The sequence below is a fragment of the Apostichopus japonicus genome, chromosome 22 (genome assembly GCF_037975245.1).
Source record: "Apostichopus japonicus isolate 1M-3 chromosome 22, ASM3797524v1, whole genome shotgun sequence".
Lineage (NCBI taxonomy): Eukaryota > Metazoa > Echinodermata > Holothuroidea > Aspidochirotida > Stichopodidae > Apostichopus > Apostichopus japonicus.
In genome coordinates this window covers 12684545-12708556 of record NC_092582.1, presented here as the reverse complement: position 1 = coordinate 12708556, position 24012 = coordinate 12684545, and the positions used below count along the sequence as shown (strand labels likewise).

At 35.6% G+C, this 24012-nt stretch overlaps 1 protein-coding gene across 3 annotated transcripts; it reads left to right on the top strand.

Annotated features, from left to right (window-relative positions):
- The first annotated feature begins 41 nt into the window (after nucleotides 1-41).
- Nucleotides 42-23781, top strand: LOC139963991 (uncharacterized). Of its 3 annotated transcripts, none has more exons than XM_071965274.1 (5): nucleotides 42-549; nucleotides 1558-3396; nucleotides 7923-8374; nucleotides 12142-12397; nucleotides 16564-23781. In XM_071965274.1, exons 2-5 carry the CDS (start codon nucleotides 1749-1751, stop codon nucleotides 16800-16802), a joined length of 2595 nt encoding a protein of 864 aa, XP_071821375.1. In that variant the 5' UTR covers nucleotides 42-549; nucleotides 1558-1748; the 3' UTR covers nucleotides 16803-23781. The 3 variants fall into 3 exon arrangements, with proteins under 3 accessions (XP_071821375.1, XP_071821373.1, XP_071821376.1); XM_071965272.1 differs by lacking the exon at nucleotides 42-549 and adding an exon at nucleotides 575-736; XM_071965275.1 differs by lacking the exon at nucleotides 42-549 and adding an exon at nucleotides 840-1019.
- Nucleotides 23782-24012: the final 231 nt, after the last annotated feature.

Below are 24012 nucleotides of genomic sequence, written 5' to 3'. Positions count from 1 at the left end.
CGTACGGTGTAGCAACTGTTATTTTAGTTGAGTTGGTTTACCATGCGAAAATTGAGATGGATAATTTCGGTTTGGTTTCTGACTGTTGAACTCCACAAGAAACAACTGCTTTCTTCTTATTCTTCTTCCAGAGACTTGGCTGGTCAAGATAAAGGTTAAAGTACCTCCTCCTCCCGATTTCTCCTCCTTTTACTTCGCCTTCTCCTTCTTTTCCTCCCCCACCCCCCTCCTCCTCCACCTTTACTTCTTTACGTGACTAGCACCTACTGTACGTGCCTGACCCGTAGCCATAGTTTTAAAGTTGGCGCTGGACAACCTGCTGGTCGCTTACTGTACAGTTCTAGTTAGTTGCGGCTGATTTGCAAGGTTGGTTCTAGCATTATTTGCACCTATATCAAGGAACGGAAGGTCGTTTCTGATAATTCGAACACTATATAACACTATGAATTACGCGTCAACAGACGTAAGGCGATGGCCAATTGATTGTCGACCGAATGCATGGACTGTGTTATCGCGTTCACGACCTTGCCATCATCAACAGATATAGATGTAGGTTGAGTCCATAGAACTTCATTTCTATCGTTGTTCAAAGATATGGTTATGTGCAGTGTATTACGACAAATATAGCGTACAACTGTCCTAGTCGTAGTAGTAGTACAGTACACATTGCCGACTAAGAAGCAAGGAAATATTCACAACAATCAATTATCGTGCAAGTACTGAGTAGCTGCAACATGTAAGCTTACATTCTAGTTTGATACACATTCTTTGTTCAAATTCAATTTATTAAGTTCAGAAATTAGACTAGGTCTAGGTTTACTTTGTCATCGTTAACATGGCTACGGAGGAGAACGGGGTACAGTTCTACTACTAGTATACTAGCTAACTGTTAGTGTTGGATGTTACGCGTATGTCCGCAGTGGCAGTTGTAGGAATCAACGCTACATTGTTGACAACTTTTGATCACAGACTTAGTGCCCAACTTTTGCGTATAAGTATTTGTAGTACGGTTAATTAGCGTAAGTTTTAACCTTAATCTTTATCAAAACTACGTGTGCACTACTCACCCATACGTACTATACACTCTCAATAACCTCAGAATATATGACAAACTTGTTCGTTATATTACTACTACTAGGGCTAGGATAGGCCTAATTTTTTTTTATGTACCATGCAATTATAGCAAATCTTGTTGCTGTGTTTGAGGATCAGATTTTACACCAATTTTGCACAGCCTCAACAAAAACAAAACAACCTGAACTTCTACAATGAGTAGTCTTCAAGTAACCAATGGTACAAACTGCCTCAGAAATTAGGATTTGCCATCTGTATGCTACTTGCTAGTAGTACCTGTAGTACTAGTTTGTCAAGTCAGAGTCAGAGTTTTTATAGCCAGAATTGGTACTTAATTTCATGGAACAGAGGTACAGTACATGTGTTCCTTTTAATTAAAAATCTTAATGATTATTTCATATAAGTCATCATCTTCAAATTTTAAGTAGTCTTGTATGAATTTTCATAGATAGAATGCTTTATTTTTCTCATCTTTTCTTCCAGTTTTCAATAAGAGAGGACAGAAGCAACTGTTACCTTTTCTAATTGTACACCTGAAGTAGGGAAATCTTTCCAAATCATACGAAAGTGCTTTTGCGATGAACCCATCTGACCAGTAACTATATTAGTCACCAGGTAGTCTTGATTATTCAGAGTGAACTTTTATTATTTCTAGCATTTCCCATTCGGTTGCTATGGAGTCAGATGTGAGTGATGTTCCCTCCTATGTCCGTCATGTTCCCATTCCTCCCAAAAAGAGAATTGCTACTTGGAACTCTTTGCAATCTTCGAAAAGTTCCAAAAGACATTTTCCATCTGGTCTTTTTAATGGCAGAAGTGGATCACACTTGGACTATGTTCAATTACAAAACCCCCCCAGAGACTGTTTGCCTGAAGACAGCCAACATACACCACACTCTTTGCAGTTTCTAAAGCATCCCGATCAGGTAGCAAACTTTGGGCAAAACCATCTTCGGGAGGGAGCCTGCTCTTCACTTGAGAGGAATATGTCAATTGGACAGATGATCGCTGCTTGTGATGCAGAAAAAGAGAGGCTGCTCTTGGAAGCAAGTCGCTTAGAAGAGGCAGAGATCAGGCAAAGAAATGCTAGAGAATGGATTCTTCAAAACAATAGAACTTCAGAAACCTGCGAGCAACGGGAAGAGGAGATCGAACACTCAGGAGAGATATACCTCCAGATCAATGGTAGGAAATACATCGCTAGGCCAGTAGAAACAGATTGTGATAAGGAGGAAGACAATGGTGATGACGACGATGAAAGGAAATTTTCTCGGAGGTCCACATCTAGTGATGTTCACTCGAGAAGGAAAGATAACCAGAACCTTCGAGCTTCGCAGCATAATGTCAGTACAACGCCGCCATACTTGATTGACCCAGGGAGAAGTCAGAACCAGTTTGATTATTGTGAAAGGAAAGAAAGGTTAGAGGACGTGATTATGAAGGACAAAATGGCCATGCTCAGCCGACTGAAGCAAATGAAGGCCGGGCATCCGGCAGCTGTATCTGTCGATTTAGCGGAGGAATCGAGCGAATGTATTCCAAAGTTAGAGCCTACCATGACAGAGAGTTCCCAAGAGGTTAAAGTATTCAGCGATAGGTTTGGGAATTCAAGTTTACAGATCTCTAGGAGCAGGTTATCCTCATCACCGTCAACATCATTCACAGGAAGTTACCACTTTACACCTCATGCAGGTACATCGGCGGAAAACTTGTCAACCAAATCTGCTCTGCCCATTGAAACTGATTTTCATAAACTGTCAGATCATACTGTCTCAGGTTTCCACAATCTCAGGAATAACCCTGTCCTTAGCCCACTGTCTTTATCTTTGCCTTTGAGTCCTGGTTCCATGGACAGCCCTACAGGTAGCATTACCAGTACTCAGAATAATAGCCCTAACTCAAGGGAATCCACAAAGGAGCCACATGTCGTCGCTCCTTGTTCCAAGTCTGGCCTTCCCTCCACTGCTACAGGGCATCCTGATGTTGGTAGCCCATCCTGCCAGACAACAAACAACCATGGTTCAGCAGCAACAGCTTTGGATGTAAAGGTTGAGCCTGATTCTAACTGCATGGAATTACAGTCAAACAGGAGACCAGAAGATAACAAGTGCCCTGTATGTAGCGACGAGATATCTGGCTACCATTATGGAATTTATAGCTGCGAAAGCTGTAAGGGCTTTTTCAAACGTACCGTTCAGAATAAGAGGAACGAGCGTCTGCGATGTGCTAGAAATGGCAATTGTGAGATGAATCTTCGAAGTAGGAAACACTGTGCCGCCTGCAGGTTTCAAAAGTGCATTACTCAAGGCATGAAATTAGAAGGTAAGTGTTTTGATGAAGTTTCACACAGGTCTACCCTCTTGAAAGCCTATTTTGGTTTCAACGTAGGTTTCCAAGTAGTGAGCTGAGCTGGCTTACATTGGTCCGAAAACCCAGTCATGACAAGGTAGGCTTGTAAATTTGCCTTTGTGCCCCCTACCAATTGCCATGCAGACCTTGCAAATCAACATTTTGTTTTGCTATGGCAACACCTGCTGTGCCCCTTATTTAATTTGCTTTTGGTACCCTCATAGCATATTCACGAAACTTTAGTACTAAATTGAAACGGGGCTCAGAAGTTGACCGAAACTCCAGTGACTTCTGCATTAGACAAAATCATATGCAGCAGCGTTGGAAAAAGTAAGAGATATACAGTAGTTGAGTCTATGTGTTTGACTCTCCCTTTATCTTTTCTGTCTGTTTGAGAAATTTCTTTCAAACTTTTTTTATTCTGTAATATCTGTAGGTGTGAATTATCATTTGGAAAAACAAATACCTATATGTGCTCTTTCAAATTGGAAAATTACCCTGGTGCCCTTTTGAGGCTGTAATAGTGTCATTGTACCATCACTACCATGCCATTACCAGACAAATATGAAGCAATATCTAACTTGCCCCGAAAAATCTTGCCTTGCCCTTCTGGATCCTTACTGTAAGTCATGCTGGTATGTATGTTGGCATTGATATTGTGAAACGAGAAACTGTGGATAACCTCTAGAATTCCCTGTATCAGATTTGGAAAATTACCCTGGTGCCCTTTTGAGACTGTAATAGTGCCATTGTACCATCACTGCCATGATATTGGAGTCTTGCTACTTTCAACCTTGAGAAACACTTAAACAGGTGTTTGATTTACTGTATTTTACAGTAACTTAAGTGGAATGTGTTTGGCGATATTTAGAAGTTCCTTAAAGAAGTTCACTCAAAAAATGGTTTGTGAAATTTTCATTGCCACGTTATTTGACACATCAATATGAAGGTTTCAGTCGGTAACATACGGTTGAATATAAACTATTCTGCTAGATTGTACTAACCAGCGAGGTTCTGTATTTGACATTGCTTAAATTTCAAATGACGCTTACCTTTAACACTCGCATCGACTTCCTGCAGCACTCCGTTAAAGTAGCCTTGTTTAAGTTGCTTCATACTCAGGGTATGAAATCAATAAGGATCTGAGCTGAAGCATTTCTTTTCATTAAAACTGCATTTGGAATTAAATTTAGACCACAAAAACTCTAGTGGTACCACATTTTAAGGATAACTTTCCTTTCTGGAATTTTAGTCCAGGTATATCTTGGTCCAAAAAAAAAAAATTATAGTGCTTTTATTGTTTCTACAGCTATTCTGTTTTTCAAGATATTAGCGTTTAAAATAATTAAATATTCTAAATTTCTGGAATGGCAAAATTTTTGATGGCATTCTGGCTCATCAGTGTAGGCGTATATGTAAATTATGTTAATCCAATGTTTCTTGAATTCCATTTCCACTGGACCCAAACCCTGGCTGAATACTGTACTGTACAGTTAACACTGTCTATCTTTCACACCTTTGTAACACATTGTAAATGTGTTAAAGTTGGGGTAATAAAAGTCTAAATGTTTCCCTATTGAGTTTTGTGTTACATCTGAGGAACTTCAGATGTTCAGATTGTCATTTCGCAAAAGTTCAACTGTTGTACAGTAGAAGTACAGCTTGCAGTGCATTTTAACAGGACTGGTTAACATTTCCATATGGACTAATTAAATTAATTCGCCATTTGATAGTCACATATAAGAGACTAAATTCTATAAAAGGTCCTTTGAATTCATCAACTTAATTTAATAATCTGAACGTCAGGTGTGGTGGAAATCGATATATCTAACTTTATCAGAATCATGCCATATAGTTAAGGGAAGTTGAACGCTAAATAAAAATGGTTTGAAATTTTCTGCACCTTTAGGACAAAACCATTTCCTCATATCATTTTGTATGGCAAAGTATGTATCCAAGTTTTTATAATGGTGTGGTACTTTGGGAATGCATAGATGTGGCAACAGAATCATGTCATCCCTGCAATTCAGCTGAAAATGTAGTTTTACTAACTTAATCACAGAACTAAATATCTCCCCCCCCCCCAAAAAAAAAAACCAGTTGCATTTTGATGAAATTCCAAATGTACAGTGGTAGCTAAACCAACATAGCAAATGCCTCAGGCTTCAAGAATAAAACGCTTTCAAGATTATAATAGGAAAGTGAAAACCTTTGAAAAACAATGCTGTTTTTTTTTGACATAACAGACCATTTTATTGTGAATTATGTTAGGGAAGAATGGAGGGTTTAGCCAGCCAACAGAGTGTCATTCAAATAACCATGCCAATGAAAACAATTTATTTCCAGCAATTGTGAACAGTACATGAATGTTTAACAAAGTATTAAACAAATATTTTGAATACAATACAGAGACAGGTACGAAGAAAGAAAGAAAAATATTCATCATGAATATTTAAGCTACTGTATAAAAATGCATGAAAAAGGAGAAAAAGAAGTGCATTGCTTATAGAATATTTTCCCCATTTGAATATGATAAATATATACAGATACCGGAGAGAAATTGGTGAAAGGAAACAATACTCTGAAAACAAAAATTAAATAATATAAAAAATATATATAAAAAAACTGAATGTCTAGAGATAGGACAAGATGTATTTGGATGGTGCCTTAAACTATTAAAAAGTGTGGCATATATTTACTAGCTTTGTGATATTACCTCTGGGCACAGGAATATACCTTTAAGGCAAGCACAAGGTTCTGACAAAGAATCACTTACAAATGCTCTTAGAGATCTGGTTCAAAAACTCTGTTAAATACAATTTTGGCAATTATCACCAATAGCATATAGAACAGCAACCATCCCATCTGAATAGATTGCAGTAATTACAACAGCACAGGGCAGCAAAGAAAATGGGACTGGTTTTAGTGTTTTATGGGTTTTCTAAGTTGAGTGCTGTCATACTTTGCATGATCTCACAGCAATCTTCACTTTTCCTGAGCATCAATTACGACCAAAGATAAAACTTAGTTCTAAATATGTACCAAGGATTATATACAGTATGCGTATAGGCTGCAATTGCATTAGATAAATATAATATGCCTTTTGAGAAGAATAAGACTTTTTGGCATTCAAAGTGAACAGTTTTAACATTATAAAGTCCTGTCAAATTCCTCTTCTTATTTGTTTTGACAGACAGTTAAAACATTGATCAACATTTTCCAGAGAACCTTTCTAAAAACATTTTAGAAACCATGCATGGTTTTAGTGCACTGCAGTAAATTGGACACAATATATTGTCAGTAATTCTGAATATAGATCAGTGTGTTGAATTATATCTGTGTGTGTGTATATACATACAGTACTATACCTCCATAGTTCCTTTGACAACTAAACTGCAGAGACGTCCTTGAAACAGCAGCTATATTGAATATTGAGACTCATTCATAGCCAATCCCATGCATCTGTGAGTTTGGGATCTATATAGTATATATGTAGCATGTACCATGGCATTATTTAGCTCTGCATACTTGACCTAGTTACCGCTCTTATTAGGTCAGCAAGATATGCCAATTCACACAGTGGCATATTTGTACAGCTGAAGATACTTTTGGGTTAGTAATTATTTGAAGGTTAACAGTTCCTCCTTGGTTTTAACTTTTTTTCTGTGTAGTCGCTAAACAGGGAATAATTTATCCAGTATCGTATCGCTAAATGCTAGATATACATGAAATAGTCAAGTTGCTATAGAAAAATACAAGTGTCAAGATTTATAGCAGTTTTAGACACAGAAAATGTAGTATCCGATGAGAGAAATTATTACAGAGTTCACAAACGTGCTACACATTATGATTGGCCCTGCTATATACTGTAACTTAATTGCTTGAAATGACAGTATTTCGAGACTACATCGCTAATTTTTTGCAGAAGTTGGACTGTACCATTTTTTTCCTATCGATAATATGAAGCACTGTTCGAAAGATGCATTTGTTAGGTGCTAAGACTGTGAGATCGAAGGCCTCATTGCAAAGTAGTAAATTTCTTACTGCGAAAATGGAGATGAGGAGTGATCCGGGGGAGGGAGAGGGGGCATTGTGACATGTTGAGATTTATGAGCCGGCACAATTTAAGAGCTGACAGGATTGATCTATTTAAAGGTTTTGTATTTTGGTCATTAGTACACAACATACATGTTCCAGAACTTTATAAATAGATGACAGCAGACTGTTGTTAATGAAATGTCCTTACAGAATTAATTTTAAATAGCAGGAATGATGGTTAGGATTTTTTTTTCATCTCAACCTGTCAACCTGCAGTGCTGCATATCAGTAGAAAGGAGGCGTCTAAGCTATCATTGCTCCTAAATTATACCCAATTCCGGTAAGTTTTGCGGTTTCTCTCTCTCTCCCTAATTTGTTTCAATAATTCTGTGTGAAAGTTAAATGTACCCAGGTTCCCCATAGTTGTTAATATGATCGGTATCACCTATCTTTTCTCCCAGCCATAAGGGGAGATCGCCAGAGAGGAGGTCGTTCGATGTACCAAGGTTCGTCAGAATACAGGCGTAGGCAACAGCTACAAGTCCAACAACAGAACGGCGGCGTCTCGCAGTCCACACCGAAACGGAGGAAACGACACCTCGGTGCCGGAAACCTCAAGCACCGAGACGAGTGCGAAGGCGAGGCACCGAAAAGGAGGGCGGAGAACCCGGGAGAGGCGCAGGAAGGTCCGAGCAGCAGCACACAGGAACAAGCTCTCGTTAACGCATCCCTTTTCATAGAAGAACTCTTAGTTCACAATGCCTTCCTGGATGTTCAACCCATTGCCAGTTGTTGTCAGATCAGTGGTCATTCAGAGGAAACCATATTAAGAGGGATTTGCCACTTGGTAGATCATCATTTAATTTTCTTGTACGAGTGGGTACAAGGTCTGCCTTACTTCAGGGAGCTAGAGGTACAGTATACTTAAACATATATACAACATGTAGTCTTTTCTTTCTTCTTTACGTTAGCATTATCAAGCAGGGGATGACAATCTGTTTGCAACAAGTAGGTTTTATCTCTAGTGGAAAAATATTTGTATTCGTCCTATATGACACCTAGGTCCGTTAAGGGTCGTAACAGTCATGAGTGTTTCGATGAACAAGAAAAATATGTGTTTGGCCACCTTACAAATGTGAAGGCCCAATGTATGTGTGACAAAAGTATGGTGTATTCAATGATGGTCATACAGTAAATATTGTATTATAGTGTGGGAAGCATCCCCTGTGATACAGCCCCTTTAATATAATTTTTTTGAAGTGTGTGCATCTCTCCATTGGCCAATTTATTGTGCTCAGACTGTAAGGCTGTTTACAATCTCTCCACAATTTATGGATACTGTACCTTGTGTTGTTGTCTCCAGCATTTGGGTGTCTCTACATGTCTCTGCATGTAGGAGAAATAAAGTCATTTCAGAGTTCAAAAGTGCAAAACCAAAATTTGGCACAAACTATAGGTAGTACTGTATGCGTATTACTGTCACTGCATTTATGGGTTCTGCAGTGCAGTTGTTTAATACAAAGGGTACACTGTAACCTGAATTGGAGATGATTTTGGTACAGACACCCATTATTTAAGGCGGTGCTACACAAATTGGTGTAATTAAATAGGAAATGAACATTGACCATAAAAAAACATGTTTTGTTTGCCACAAAACCTATAACTTCATACACTGTATGCATGTCAATTATCTATAGTATTGGTCATTTGAGAGTGCTTGACATGTCACATTATCTTACACAAGAGTGAAAGTAAGCATGGCCACGGGTTGAATCATCCCAAAAATAACTGGCCCAACAGCCCCTTTTTATGCCCGAGAAAATATGCCAGAACCATTGTTTAAACTTAGCACCGAGCCAATCAACCCAATCTTTTGACATATTGCTTCTCAAAGGCCAAGATAAACATTGAAAAATTACAACACAGATTTTTTAACTTGTTTGATACACAGTTACATCAAAAGAAGTGTACATACACAAATCAAAAAATGGTATATTTAGTATTTATGGTATGAATTAGGAAGGTACCCTTTTTTCACTCAGTCTGAGAGTACATGTTATGGCAGAGCTTGGCAAAGCCAGATCTAACTCTCAAACTAATTCACAGCATTGTTCCATCAAATTAGAAATAATACTCTTTAAGTAGATAAATATTAATCTTATTTTGAATAGTTTATGGCACTACAATCTGTAATTATCATACTTTAAATGGACAGTACACCAAAACTGCCTTTTGTTTTCCTTTAAATGTTGAACTGATCATATAAACTTGGAAAATAAATAATACAACCAATTTGATGGGATGATGGGTTAGACTTAGAGACCTCATCAAATGAACTTTACCAATGTTGAAGGTCGTCAGTGAAAAAAAGGAAAAAGCAAAGACAGTCTAATGTCAGTGATGTGTGATGACACAAGTCAGTGAAAAAAAGGAAAAAGCAAAGACAGTCTAATGTCAGTGATGTGTGATGACACAAGTTATTGCATGCTATACCTCTTCGAAAAGCCCCCCCCCCCCAAAAAAAGGGAATTAAATTTCAAAAATTGACTTTGAAATTGACTTTGAAATTGACTTTGAATTGACTTTGAAATTCAAAAATCGACTCTCTTACTGTAGCTGTTTCCAATTTACATTGTCACTTTCCAATCTGTCTACATGTCTGTGTTCTGAATGGTAGATCCTGAAGGAGGTTTTTGTCGATTGTTCATCCCAGTAAGTCAACAACTAAACAATTATTGATCTCATTACTTCGGCACAGTTTGTGTACAGTACTGTATATAGAAATGGTATAGGATAATTATTATTGATTGATTGATTTTGGTTTGGTTGATATATTTGCACAGCATTCAAAATAAGAAAAAAAAATGTCGAAAAATACATGATGAATGGGAACCAAAACCAAGTGCAGCCCGGATGACGCAGAAAAGTCTGACAATGCGACATATTTCCACTGTTGTCCCTATTTCCACTATAAACATGAAAATCCTACAAAAAACAATACATCCAAACACATGTATATAAAACATAAATTTCTAAAAGTATAAAAATATATAGCTCTTTTCTTCTTTCAGTTTAATTGTAAAAGTTTTGTTTTATTAATTGCTAATTTAAAGATATTAAGATTAATGGATTTTGAAATTTGTCAGGTGTTGAGTCCCATAAAATAAAACTAGTATAATAAAATGTTTTAACACCATATTTTTGTAGAATATAACAAAAAATAAACAAATTTGGATGAAAGACTAGATCTAGTATTATAATGATGGAAGTGATTTTTATTGTTTGTTCCAATCAAGGTAGGTGATACAACAAAGAGTGGGAGGGGCTTGGTGTAGTCCTTGCCCCATTTTAGTGAATTAAGGTGTACACATGATATACTTGGTGTTCAGTGACCTATAAAATTTGAAGTGTGAAGAACAAATATTGTTTATATGATAGATGAACTTTGAGCGGGCACAAATTACAATCAACAAACAGTATTAATCTGTTTCAATAACAGAAATATAAACCACTCAAATTCTAAATGTCATTTGCACTTTTGGCATAAACAATTTCTGGAAAATTGTTTAATGTTGTTATCTCAAATCTCGACATTAATGGTCTGAGAATGATATGATGTACTTCTATGAATCTGTGTGCAACCACATGCATATCTTCATATACCTCAGGCTCGGGGCACTGAACTGAAGGTTGATGGTTAAGTGTGGATTAGCTGGGAGGCACGTTTGGGTTAAAGATGGGGGTGGATTGTACCATTTTATGGTGACGACATTTGAAAAGTAATCTAGCTATGAACATGTTCATGAGTTTGTGTGTGTGTGTGTAATTAGCCAAAAAGTGTCATAAATGGACTTCAAAGTTGGTGGGTGTGTTGTTCACCTGAGCATTGGATGTATTGTAATTCCTCCATGAATGATATCATAGGGTCAGAGGTCAAAGGTAAAAGCAATTAAGTTAAATTATGTAAGACTTCACAAGGTTACATGGTCAACAGAGTTCAAACCATAATCCAGAAGAACTTACAATATAACTTGGTGGGTGAATGACATGGGCATGTGCTGTTGAGCCTTGTGTGAGGATTACTCGATAGCTGTTTTCTCTGATCATAAATGAAACCACAAACTTCCACTTCAAGATTTTGACAAGTACTTGATAACTTGTCATTTTGAACTTCTCCTTCGAGATTGACAATTGATAACTGCTTTTTGGCTTGAAACCTTATGTCGAGAACATGAACATCCCCTTTAAGATGGACAAATAATATTAATTTATAACCAGATAGCACAAATTAATTATTTTTTTAAGGTCAGATGCATGTTCAGTCTTGGTGGGAAGTCTGAAACGTGGTAAAATACAAAAATTGCAATCTAAAAGATTTGTTAAACATTACACTTGGTATGTAGAACCCCCTCGGTGAGCACAGGACACCTTATAATCAAAAGTCGAGAACCTTGCAAACTCGAAAAAAATCTTTAAGTAAATTATGAACTGGAGAGTTGATATGCAGTTTGGCCGCAGTATTGCAAGGACCTTGCTGACCACTTGAAGTCAAGAATGGTCAGCACTTGAAAAGTCCTGGATGCAGTGTTACTGTTGAATGTTTTCATGTGAAATGTGGCAAGGAATCACTAAGCCAATTGGCTTTTTTCTCATTGTCCAAATTTTTTTTCTTTCTCTCAGAAACAAGATCAAGAGTACTTGTTCCGGAATCGTTGGATTCAGCTGATGCTGAGCCACTACTGTCTGACTGTTATGGAAAATCCCCAGACGGTCCAACTCAGAGACGGCCAAGTGATAGACTTGCAGGAATGTTTCGAGTCGGCCATCTTCATCGACTTTTTGAAAAGTTTAACAGACATCATCCGCTTCTTCAAAGCCTTGAAATTGGATTCCGTAGAATGTGCTCTACTCAAACTCTTAGTGCTGCTGAACTCAGGTATGTTGTCTGATGACTTCCAGTCTTACCCCTTTAAATTAAGGGATGGATATCGCAACGATCTGAAATTAGTGTTTCAAGAAAGTCATAATTTATCTGCGCTATTGATAGAAAATTGTATCTTGATAGCATAGTGCAGGAAGTTACAAAGATGTGGATGTTTTTATGTTGGGTGTATTTTAATGTCAATATTATGTTATGAGTTCTACTATGTCTTGAGATACGTATAGTAATACTTGAGGACAAAGTGTATTTGTCATTATTTCTATTGACAGACCTCTAAATTAATTCTTGTGAAATTTCAACACTTAGCAGCAGGTAATATATTCAGTCATATTCGAAAGTCACTTATTTTCGTAACGTAAAATCACATTGGGGAATTTTTTTTTTTTTTCTAAAGCCTACTCACCTTAATTTGGTACACCTTTGAAAAAGAACATTGTTTCAGCATGTGTGTGTTCATTAAAAAGTGATAATTCCACACAATATAACACATAGACAATTATGAAGAAAATAGAAAACATAGAAAACTTCCCTCCCCCCCCCCTGCCCCCTGCTAGGTACAGTAATAAACTGAATAAGTACATCTAAAAGAAATCTTGTTATTGTCTTTGGGTTGGAAGGTGTCAATGTTAAAATAGATGACAAATAAGTTATTTCAGGAAACGACTAATTTAGATACCGCTATCAGTCGTCTGTTTTGTATTTAAAAACACTTGTATTAGTTTGCCTTAGCTGATTGAACTCTCTGGGTGATGGAAATGACCTTGGGCATGCCCTTTGAAGAAGCTACAAAGTGGAGTTAGAGCATGACTGAGATTACTATCTTACTTTCTAGCATATTTAAATATGATAGTGACAGATTAAAGTTATGTTTTAATAGACCTGTTTGTTGATTTATGTTGCTGTTTGCCCCAAATAGCAGTCAGACAGGGTAAACAAAGATAAGTCATCATTACATCCTTGAGAAATTTTATTCCAAAGGTTAGCTCTTAAGTCGGTAAGAAATATTGCATTATAAGTGCCACGTGACGATGACGTGATGACGGTCTCACTCCACAAGGAGGGGGCGGGGCTGGGAGGGAAGGGGGTGGTAGGGGTTGAAGTGGACAACAACGAGGGCACTTTCAGAAAGGAGGATTGGGGTTATATTGCAACAATATGTTAGGCTCTATCATCCCAGGGTGGTTTAACCTTTTATATTCTTTACGATTTGTTGAACATTATATATACTGGATATGGCAACTACTGTAATTTCCATTTCATAACTTCGAGCTTATATCAGGTGCCCCATCACAACAAAATTATTAAGTCAAAATCATTTTTATGATTGCTCAAACTCAAATATTCCTTGGGTTCATACCACCCTGTATTATGTACAACAGGAGTAACTGAAAAACTATGAAATGAATGTACAGTATATCCATAACGCCCACCGTCAATGAGCGACTATATGAACCGTATAGTTTAGATATATTCCCTAGGCAATGACTTTGAAAATATGCATTCATACAGTAACAGTACATTGTTCTTGGATTGCCATTGAAAACCAATTGATGCAAAAATGAAGTTGCTGTGCCATAATAGTTAGCTATTATTGTTCATTGTCATTGTTTATTCAAACAATATATATATATATATATATATATATATATATATATATATATATATATATATATATATATATATATATATATATATATATATATATATATATATATATATATATATATATATATATATATATATATATATATATATATATATATATATATATATATATATATGTATAAAGAAATATATAATAAGAGAAAACCAGAGAAATAAGATATGACTCATAATTGACAAATAAGGAGTAAAGTTTTAGAAAATATATTGGAATTTTTGAATGAAAAGTACAAAATGTAACACAAATGAAAGTATGACGCTAGATAAGTGTAAGTTGCATTGATGGAATTAGCACCAAATAAACCATGACTATACAGGAAGCGTATTAAGGAGCGAAGAACAGATTACATATGTTTGTAGAACTGATAGTTGTTACTGTAAGGGGTCCCAAGTCTATGTAATCCGTTCTTTGCTCCTTAATCCGTCACTATTATAAATAACAATTGTATGTTCCTGTAGAGGTACTTTAAAGTGCCTGTTGTCGTAGAGGACCGCAGGAATGCAAGTTTTTCTGAGCAGACCCAAACAATTATTAAGATGTTGCGTCCCTTTTAAAATCATATTAACAATAAGTTCTGCAAGCCTTCAGTTATGTATGTGCATGGATTACTGTTCATTGTTAAGTTTGTTTGTTCTCAGGCTTCTTTCCAAACCGCAGGCATTGATCTACACTGATGGAAAGTCTGATAGTTCTAAAGCTCATATGTAATGCTCAGTTTATATACACATGTAGCCCCGACCTACATTTGTATAACATCTATTAGTGCAGTGTTCATAGATCTGATAAAGGCACCTAGCTGTGTTTTTATTGAATATTAAGATACCACACAACTATGAAAGGTTGGGGGATAGCTTATAGAAAGGTTTCAACAGTCATTTGTGATTCTAATTAGTTTCCTGATTAGTATTAGAATCTGTATAAATTCCTGTAAAGATTCAAAATCCTGACAACATGCAGTGTGTTCTATATATATCTCCCAGTATGATGACAACTTACACGCATTGCTTAGTATTCGATGCTCAGTTTACTGTATGTCTGGAAGAAAAATTCATTGAATTTGTTCCTTGCTTACCTGTCTCCCCACAACCTTAGCACTCTCATTCTCATTCTAAGTTTTGGAATTTCTCTTCTCTAGAGAATTTAGTCTTAGTAGTAGATTAGTGAATGTTTTAAAGTAAGCAAATCCGATCATTCACATTAGCTTGTGTGATGGGGCACTCGTGATGAACAACTTAATCCCCTAAAAGGTGAGAAACAATTTGACCCTGTTTGGAAGTACACATCACGCTTCTAATGTTCTTTCACAAACATGGCTGAAGACTTGAGCAAATGTAAGGATAACATTGCTGAGCCACACACAGCAGAATTTCAGTTTTATTTTACAATTTATAATTTTCTATAATAGAGATTTGTGTTAATTGTACGTGTGGTACTGTATATACAGTATATCTAAAATATTAAAGTTCTTAGCATGATCTGAATCAGACATCGGTTGCATTGTCATCGCTGTCTAAATTCATATTGAAAAACAAGTGAAAGTGAACAGTTTCACCGCCTGCTAGTGTCACTATGACTATATGAGCCCTAGACACAGACTCTTAAAACTCTTCAAACTCCCAAATGCCACAGCATTTCTTTTTAATATTCTTTTGGAATGTCATTCATGGTGAAGATGTCCTATCTTAAAGCTAACCATGATGGATCAGGACAACTCAAAATGTTTTCGAGGCCTTAAACGCTTCAAAAGGGCATTGAAATAAGCTGGAGATTCAAGTCTCTTTCTCCTAACTTAATTTAAACAAAACGTAGAAGTGAAAATAAAAATTATCCCTCACAAATACCTTCTGTAACATGAGGTCTAGAATACTAGAAGGAATCTGAAGAAGGATAAAAAGAAAGAAGGTAGGCCTCATAAATTTTCAGTTGATATACGAGAATGCATCATGGGTTTATCTCTTCGCTAGGACAGTGCGATAAAAGTAGGTTTGGAAGGAACTACCTTTGCCTTGTAAAGTCGAGAATGCGAGTGGTGATCTTGTGTTTTACAACTTGTTCACCATTCCTTTTATCAAATTGTATAGGATTTGAGGAGGCAATTTCCAATTTTAGCACAAATATATTTTTCTGCTTGACCTGCACACGTGCACAGCTTGCTGAACATTAGTGCCATCGATAGCAAATCTGCCCCCTCCCCCCCCACCCCACTTGACCTTGCATTTATAATATTTACAGTCACTTTTGATACATTTCTTGTGTATATATTTGCTCTCTTTACCAGCTCTGAGCCCGTGCTCATTCACATTGTGATATATGCAATTAGCTCTTTCAGACTGGTCAAATATACTACATGGCTTTGTAACTCTTGTACAATGTATGTCCTTGAATATTGGATCTATGCTATGTCATTCCCATTTTATGTTTAGAGAACAAGGTGGGAAAAGAGGAAACTACCTAAAACAGTTTTCTCTTCTATCTTCATTTGTTTCCACTCTTTTAGATGTAGCCATCAACCAGCCTTCTCGGATCAGTCTTTTTCAGGAGAAGGTCCAGGACTCTTTGTTTCAGTACGCCCTCTCCAGAGACGCTAGGAACGTCAGAAGAGTCGGTGATATTCTCCTAAGATTTGCCGAAATCGAAAAGCTATGCCACATCGTCTACGAGCATTTCATGTTCCAATTGTTGGCAGGCCAGCTGTCTGAGTACAACAATCTGTGTGATGTCCTGAAAATAAGATAAGCATTCTGCTTGAGATTTTTAGACTGTTTTCTTCTTTTTTCCCCAAAATTTGTCAAAATATGCTACATTAGTAGAAATTTGCCAGTGTATTAATTCAAATATAATTTAGATTAAAACAGCTTCATGGGTTAATAAAAAAATTGAAAAAAAAAAACATATCCTAGAAGTTGGGTATTCAAGTGTGGTAATGTTGCAGGCATTCTATAAAACCAAATTTGGTTGGTACTGTTAGATTATTGCAGGGCACTGAATATCCTTCTACAACCTGGGATTCCTGTAGGGTAAATATTTTCAAAACTTTCTGGGGGCACATACCTGTATTTCCATGTTATTAGTCATGTACCATAAGGCCTGTTTTTTTTGGCAAATATTTGAGTCTCCTTGAGTTTACTTTGGGGCACAGATGTCTATTTCCTCAAGAAAGCCAGTCCTTTCTTCTTTTTACTTTTTTTATCTTTCCTTTTTTTCTGAAAGAAAAAAACTCATTTTGAAAGAAATCAAACATTACAGCTTGCAATATAAGACATTGATGGTCTACTGTATGTACCTATGATATAGTTTTGCAATGCAGTCCTTTTCCCTTTGTGAATGATGTCATATTCATCAAGTGATTTATAGGCTTTTAAAATGTAAAGCTAGATCATACACTTTGCAACAGGGAAGAGATAGTGCAATAGCATTATGTACAACGCATTGTTAGAGATTTTAAAACTAAACTACGGAAATAAATAATGGATAGAATTCATGGGAGTTGGAGAAAGGTTTTGCAACATTAAGGTTTTGAAACCTATTCTTCCCCCCCCCCCCAAAATATGATATTTTTATATTTAGCAGTCCCTGACCTGACAAAAATGAAACAATGTCATAAACTTGGCGACTAAATTAAGGCCATGCAACATGTTTATTCATTAGTTAGTTATGACAGAAGCAATCCCCAAAAGATCTACCAAAAAGTCATTCAAATAATTAAAACTAAAATAAAAAAATTGGTTACATCAGGGAATTCTCTGTAAATATTACATTTATGAAACAAAGTGGAGCAATTTTGCACTGGTAAAGGGAGTTTTGGGGTATCTTCAAAGAAATGGATATATATATATATATATATAAATATATATTTTAAAATATAGTCTGTCAAAACTTGTTCTTATTAGTAAATGTTTATTCTTATATTCATACTTATGTATATGCAGTCTGTGACTTTAGTGGGTGGGATCTTCAAAAAGTCTGGTCATACCAGTAACTGACTGCACAACTACTACAATGTTTCTGGCTGTTTACTAGGTCTGTTACCTACCTGTATGTGTTTAGCAGTATATGACCCTTAATACTAATCTAGATATTGCATTATTTGTACTTTCCTTAATGGGTCACACCATGAAGTTGGGGCTGCGGTCAATTGTTTTTTTTAAATATTTTTTTAGTAATTCTGTAAACATATAAACTAAGCTTGCAAATGTTTGCACTTAATTATTAGACCCACGTACCTGTGGTTGATCTTGGAATAAAATGTAATAAGAATGTAGAAATGTTGTTAAAAAAAGGAAGTTAGATAGGCCAGGGTATGTCTCTCTCTATCTCATAATTATGTAACGGTGTCTTTAACCAAAGTTTGAAGCCTCATCACGCATTCAATCTCTTGGGTCTAATTATTTTTAATACTTTTCGTGTTATGAATAATCACGCAACCATGATAATGTACTTTTAGAAATAATTAGGGAATGTAAAAAATTTAGATAAATATGTTAAACGGATGCATGTGTGGGCAGGTGTGTTGACCTTTCCATTGCTAACTGTACATTAGTCTGTATGCTGGACTACTGCACTGTATGCCTAACACCAAATGTGACACAGATATATATCAAACAATGAATTGCTTGTTTTTGTTATAATTTGTTGGCTGTATGGAAAATAAATTTATATGGGAAAATTCCATCGCCAATTTCATGGAATGACTCAAATTCCTTGCATCTGTTTTTTATTTCTTTTCCCTTTTTTTTCTTCGGCTAATATTTTAAAGGAAAATGATTTTTCTGAATTTTTCAGACACGAATCTATTATACTTGTTTGACAATGGTTCAGCATTCTCTTAACTTAATTATTTACATGAACTCTGTAGTTAATTTTAGCTCTTTTCTTTTTCTTTTATAGTGATTTGGTTCAAATCAACAATTTTGGCAAGTGAAAGCAAACACTACTTAAAACAAAAACAAGCCCAACATACTGTCTTTGTACCAAAACAAATTTTGGTAATTTTTTTTTTTTAAATTTGGAAATTTATTTTTTCTGAATTTTTCAAACAGGATTCTATTATACTTGTTTGACAATGGTTCAGCATTCTCTTAACTTAATTATTTACATGAACTCTGTAGTTAATTTTAGCTCTTTTCTTTTTCTTTTATAGTGATTTGGTTCAAATCAACAATTTTGGCAAGTGAAAGCAAACACTACTTAAAACAAAAACAAGCCCAACATACTGTCTTTGTACCAAAACAAATTTTGGTAATTTTTTTTTTTAAATTTGGAAATTTATTTTTTCTGAATTTTTCAAACAGGATTCTATTATACTTGTTTGACAATGGTTCAGCATTCTCTTAACTTAATTATTTACATGAACTCTGTAGTTAATTTTAGCTCTTTTCTTTTTCTTTTATAGTGATTTGGTTCAAATCAACAATTTTGGCAAGTGAAAGCAAACACTACTTAAAACAAAAACAAGCCCAACATACTGTCTTTGTACCAAAACATAGACAGTGCAAAGATGTTTTCATAACAAATAAATATAGTATAATATAAATGACTATTTGTATCTAACAATGCCTTTTTGGCTTTGGTATTCTTTGGATGGTTTCCTCAAATGACTGATTAAGAAATGGACGTATCGATTTTACATGCACACAAACTCTCGTTCTGTGTCTGGTCCTTTCTCCGTTAGACGTAATCTTAGGTTTCGTCTTCTGTCACCCATTAATCATTAATTTGTTTACATGTAAGCCTGTGTACTAAATCAGTGACTAGAATCTCTCTCTCTCATCTCTCTCTCGATCTGTCCATATTACAAAAAGCTTTTAGCAAGCCTGTCTCTGTTTACCAAAATCACAGTCCGCTATGCAATATCTTCTTGGAGGAGATGTTCACATAGATCCTGAAAAATTGCTTCTATTGGTTTCGTTAGAGGAATATTTTGGATGGGAAAGTTGTTGCCTTGCCTGAGGTTAAGCTTGTTTTCCATCATTCCCCTTCGTCATACATGCTGCTATCCCTCCAAACTTACTCTCACCGTTTTATTTCAACCCTTCGAACTGTCGAGGGACTAATAATGGATCGTAAAATAGTCAAACATAAAAGATACCGAGACTACAAAGGTTTTGAAAATTGTCGGTATGCAGAAATTGAGGTATTCTCTCTACTGTATGTATATGAATGAATGAATGTATATGTGATGTATTTGTTTGGTACAAGATTCAACAAGATTTGGTTTAATTAAGGCTATGTAAGTCATAACTTGAACAGTTTAGTTGCTGTTTTAGCCGTAACCTAAAAGCTCATTTTTGAAAAAAAATCCAAAATTTATATATAAAAAAGACTTTTCTCAATTAAGATGGTCATTACTCAACAATGAATAAAATCCAGGGGTCCCGTTTTCACAAAGGGTTATAAGATTGATTTGAAGTTCACCTTTGTGAAATTGACCCAGTTTTCAAAACTGCTTGTAGAAGCATGGTTTAAATATCAACTTCAATGTTTTTTTTGTTTCTTTTTATTTCTGAACGTGAATTATTTATCTGGCTGCCATTTAATCGTAGTACATTTGTATGTTATATTCTAGAAGTTTCTTTGTTCAGATAAAATTGACAGTAATTAGGTCGAACCTCTTACAGTTGCTTCAGACATCATAACTTGGAACTCACCTCATCAAAAAAAAAAAAAAGTTAAGTCATATTAATGCCTGGACAAATTGTGAGAGAAGTTATTTCCTTGTTTACTTTTTTCTTCAGAGAAAAATGTGCAAGTTTAGTAGCTTATACACTCACATGCCTACTAATAACCTGGTACATTTTAGATTAAAATTATGAAATGCCCCATCCTCTGACCATATGTTTGTTATTTTACTATTGTTGTTGAGTTTACATTTCTATTAACCCTGGTGACTGTTCATTGACACCCCTTAAAGGAGCTGTGCATACCAAACAGCGATAGGACTCTCTGTGGTCATGACCGGTTGGATGTGTAGTTGAGGGTGTCTTAGGTTCATTCAGTGTAATGCCTTGGACTAGATGTTGAATTCATTAAAACAAACTTGTAATCAAACTCTGAGAGTACTTCATAAGTATATAAAACATTTTGCTTTATTTGGTACTGTACACATCAGTGGTCACTTGAGAAATTTTCTGTACCAAGTGGTCATCGACTGAATCTAGCATTTGAGATCGATCAACAAGTTAAACAAATTCCTCAGAAGATTAGTAAAAAAAAAATCAACATTTGCTATTGATCAAAACTCTTCCTCATAAATTATTTCATCCCTCATCTCCAGTGAGGAGTGCACCACATGCGACCGTCAACATTTCGTTTGCCGGACTAATTTCCGTATAGAATTTTTTGAATAGCTGCGTAAAAGAGCGGAATCGGTTATTTATAAAGAGATTTGAATTTTCTCTCTCTACATTCGAAGGGAAGTTAATTAGTTTTCAAGGTCATTCCGCACTGTCCCCATTTTTGAGCCTCCTCTTCTGTCTGAACAGTGCCATTAATGTATTCAAAATATGACAACTGGTTTCAAAGCAAAGAATTCTGTTTAAAATCCTTTCATGAAGATACAAACTATTGGCATACACAGTACAAACCTGCATGGGAAGATTTACTTGGTTTAAATAGTTATACAATGTTTTCTTTATCACAAAGTATCACCAGTCACACAAGTGCCATATGATGATGTTTCGTAATTGCATGCAGGGGGGGTAGGAGCCGGGGGGGCATGTGTCCCGCCCACTTTTTTCCAAAATAGCAAATGTGCCCGACTGGCAAATAAAATGTGCCCCTTTGCAGAACAAACAGCCATCTGTCCTGTTTGTGTTTTTTTGCAATGCACCATCAAGCACCTTTGACAGTGACCTACTAATGATGCATATTTCAGCATGCTGTACTATATATGAAGAAAAACTGTCGCAAACACTGCTGAATTAAACTGCCAGCTTGAAGCAAGGAAATTCTTGTACACTTCCATTACTTTTAATACCGTTTGTTTTGTTTTATGACCAAGATCCATTTTCTATCCAGACATATGTTTTTTGTTTTTTTTTCCATATTTGCACAATGTTGGTAACTTTATTATAGAGTGTTTGTAAAAGTTGTTTGTTTACCTCGAAATGTTTCTTTGTTACTTCAGTCTGTGGAACAAGAGAGCATTGTTTTAAATGTTTTCCATTAAAACTTCTAAACATGACTCAGTCATGACTGAAGTCTATCCGTCTGGCACCAGCACTTCTATCGATAAATTAATGTGGGTGTCATATTAGTATATTGCTCCCAACGAGATATTCTAGTCGCAGACAATGTGACGCTTAGTGAAAAGAGAAAAATGTTTCTTCTAAATGTGTGTATAAAACTGTTTTTGACTGAGGCAAGGGACCATTACAAGAGTAAACCAACAACTTTAACAATACGTTTTCTTTTAATAGATAGAGGTGTAGCCAATTATCTATGAGTGATACATGGCATGGCTACTGATAGTGAGCTGTTGGGCTTGTAGTGTCTTATTTGCTTGAACATTTGAGTCCAACGTCTACCATTTGTAGTCACTATGTTGTCAAAACGAACATCATCAGCAGCTGCAATGTCCTGCTCTGCTAAGATATACTATGTCTACCAATAGGCATTTAATATCTCTATACTTTTTTCTGTCTTGTTTGCTTTTGTTTATGTACAGTACGTTCATGGCAAATAAAGTAAAATAGTTAAGCTTTCACTTGATGCTTTTGAAATTGATGAAAATAACTGCCATTTTCAACTTGTTTCACTTTACCACTATTGATGACACAAGTTTGTATATAAAATATTCCAGAAATATCATAAAACTCCGTTATTAAATTTTTAGGTCTCTACTATATCATTGTGTACTTTGTTCAAAGTCTGCCTTACACTGTCAAGGATGGAGTAATTTATGGTTGTTTTTGCAATATTTTCCTTGTAGTAGAGAAAAAAATGTATTCAACAGAATTACCTTCATAACCATTTCTGCCATGCTTAATATATTAAGCAATTTTTAAAAATCTTTTTTTGCAAATTTATCATCTGCACCCCCACCCCCCCCCCCCCCCCCTTAAATGATGGGTTTTTATGTTTTTGTATATAAAACAAGTCTGTATATAATTATATTCTATCAAATTGTGATGTTTAAATATTTTAATGAGAATCTTTATTTTCTTGATTTAATGAGTTAAAATGAGATTAAAAGAGTGTACATTATTACCATATGTTTTTTTTTTAAATCTGGTATCCACTGTGTTCAATTGAGCGTTATGAGCAAGATGATGAGGTGAAACCAATTGGGGGCTGGGTTGGTTCATTGAAAATATTCCAATATGCCAGATTCAATCTCTTGTTCTTTCCGTACTTGCATAAAATTAATTGCCGATTACTTTTAATTACACCATATGAATCTGTTTTAATTTCCTCTTTACCTCTGATTGCTGTGATATCTACTCATTATGACTTATCCTCTGAAGTCTGCAGTTTGTTGTATTTTCTCCCATGCCTAATATAACCTGTACCTTTATTTGTTTTTTTCATCAATGACGGGTAAGCGTGTACACACTGCAATATCCCCAACAGCAGGGGTTATAAGCTACAATCAGTTAAAGAAGGGTAAATGTAAAATGGTTAAAAATGGTAAGTTGTAATCATTGGTTAAAAATATCCATCCCAAAGATTGAGCCATTGTTATGCTGGTGGTCTTTGAGAAGAAAAAAAATAAAAATACAAACTTAAAAACCTATGGTTTTTTTTGGGGGGGGGGTGTTGTTTTCAAGTTTTGAGATTACTTGATTATCTTTTGGTTTCACAGAATTTATTATTGCAAAGTCTTTGACATCCATGATTAAACAAAAATAGACTATATTTAGAATGTACAGTATAAAGTTTAGCATGAGGAGGTGACTCATGTTTTAACAGTAATCTTGTATATATCTATATATATATATATATAGCA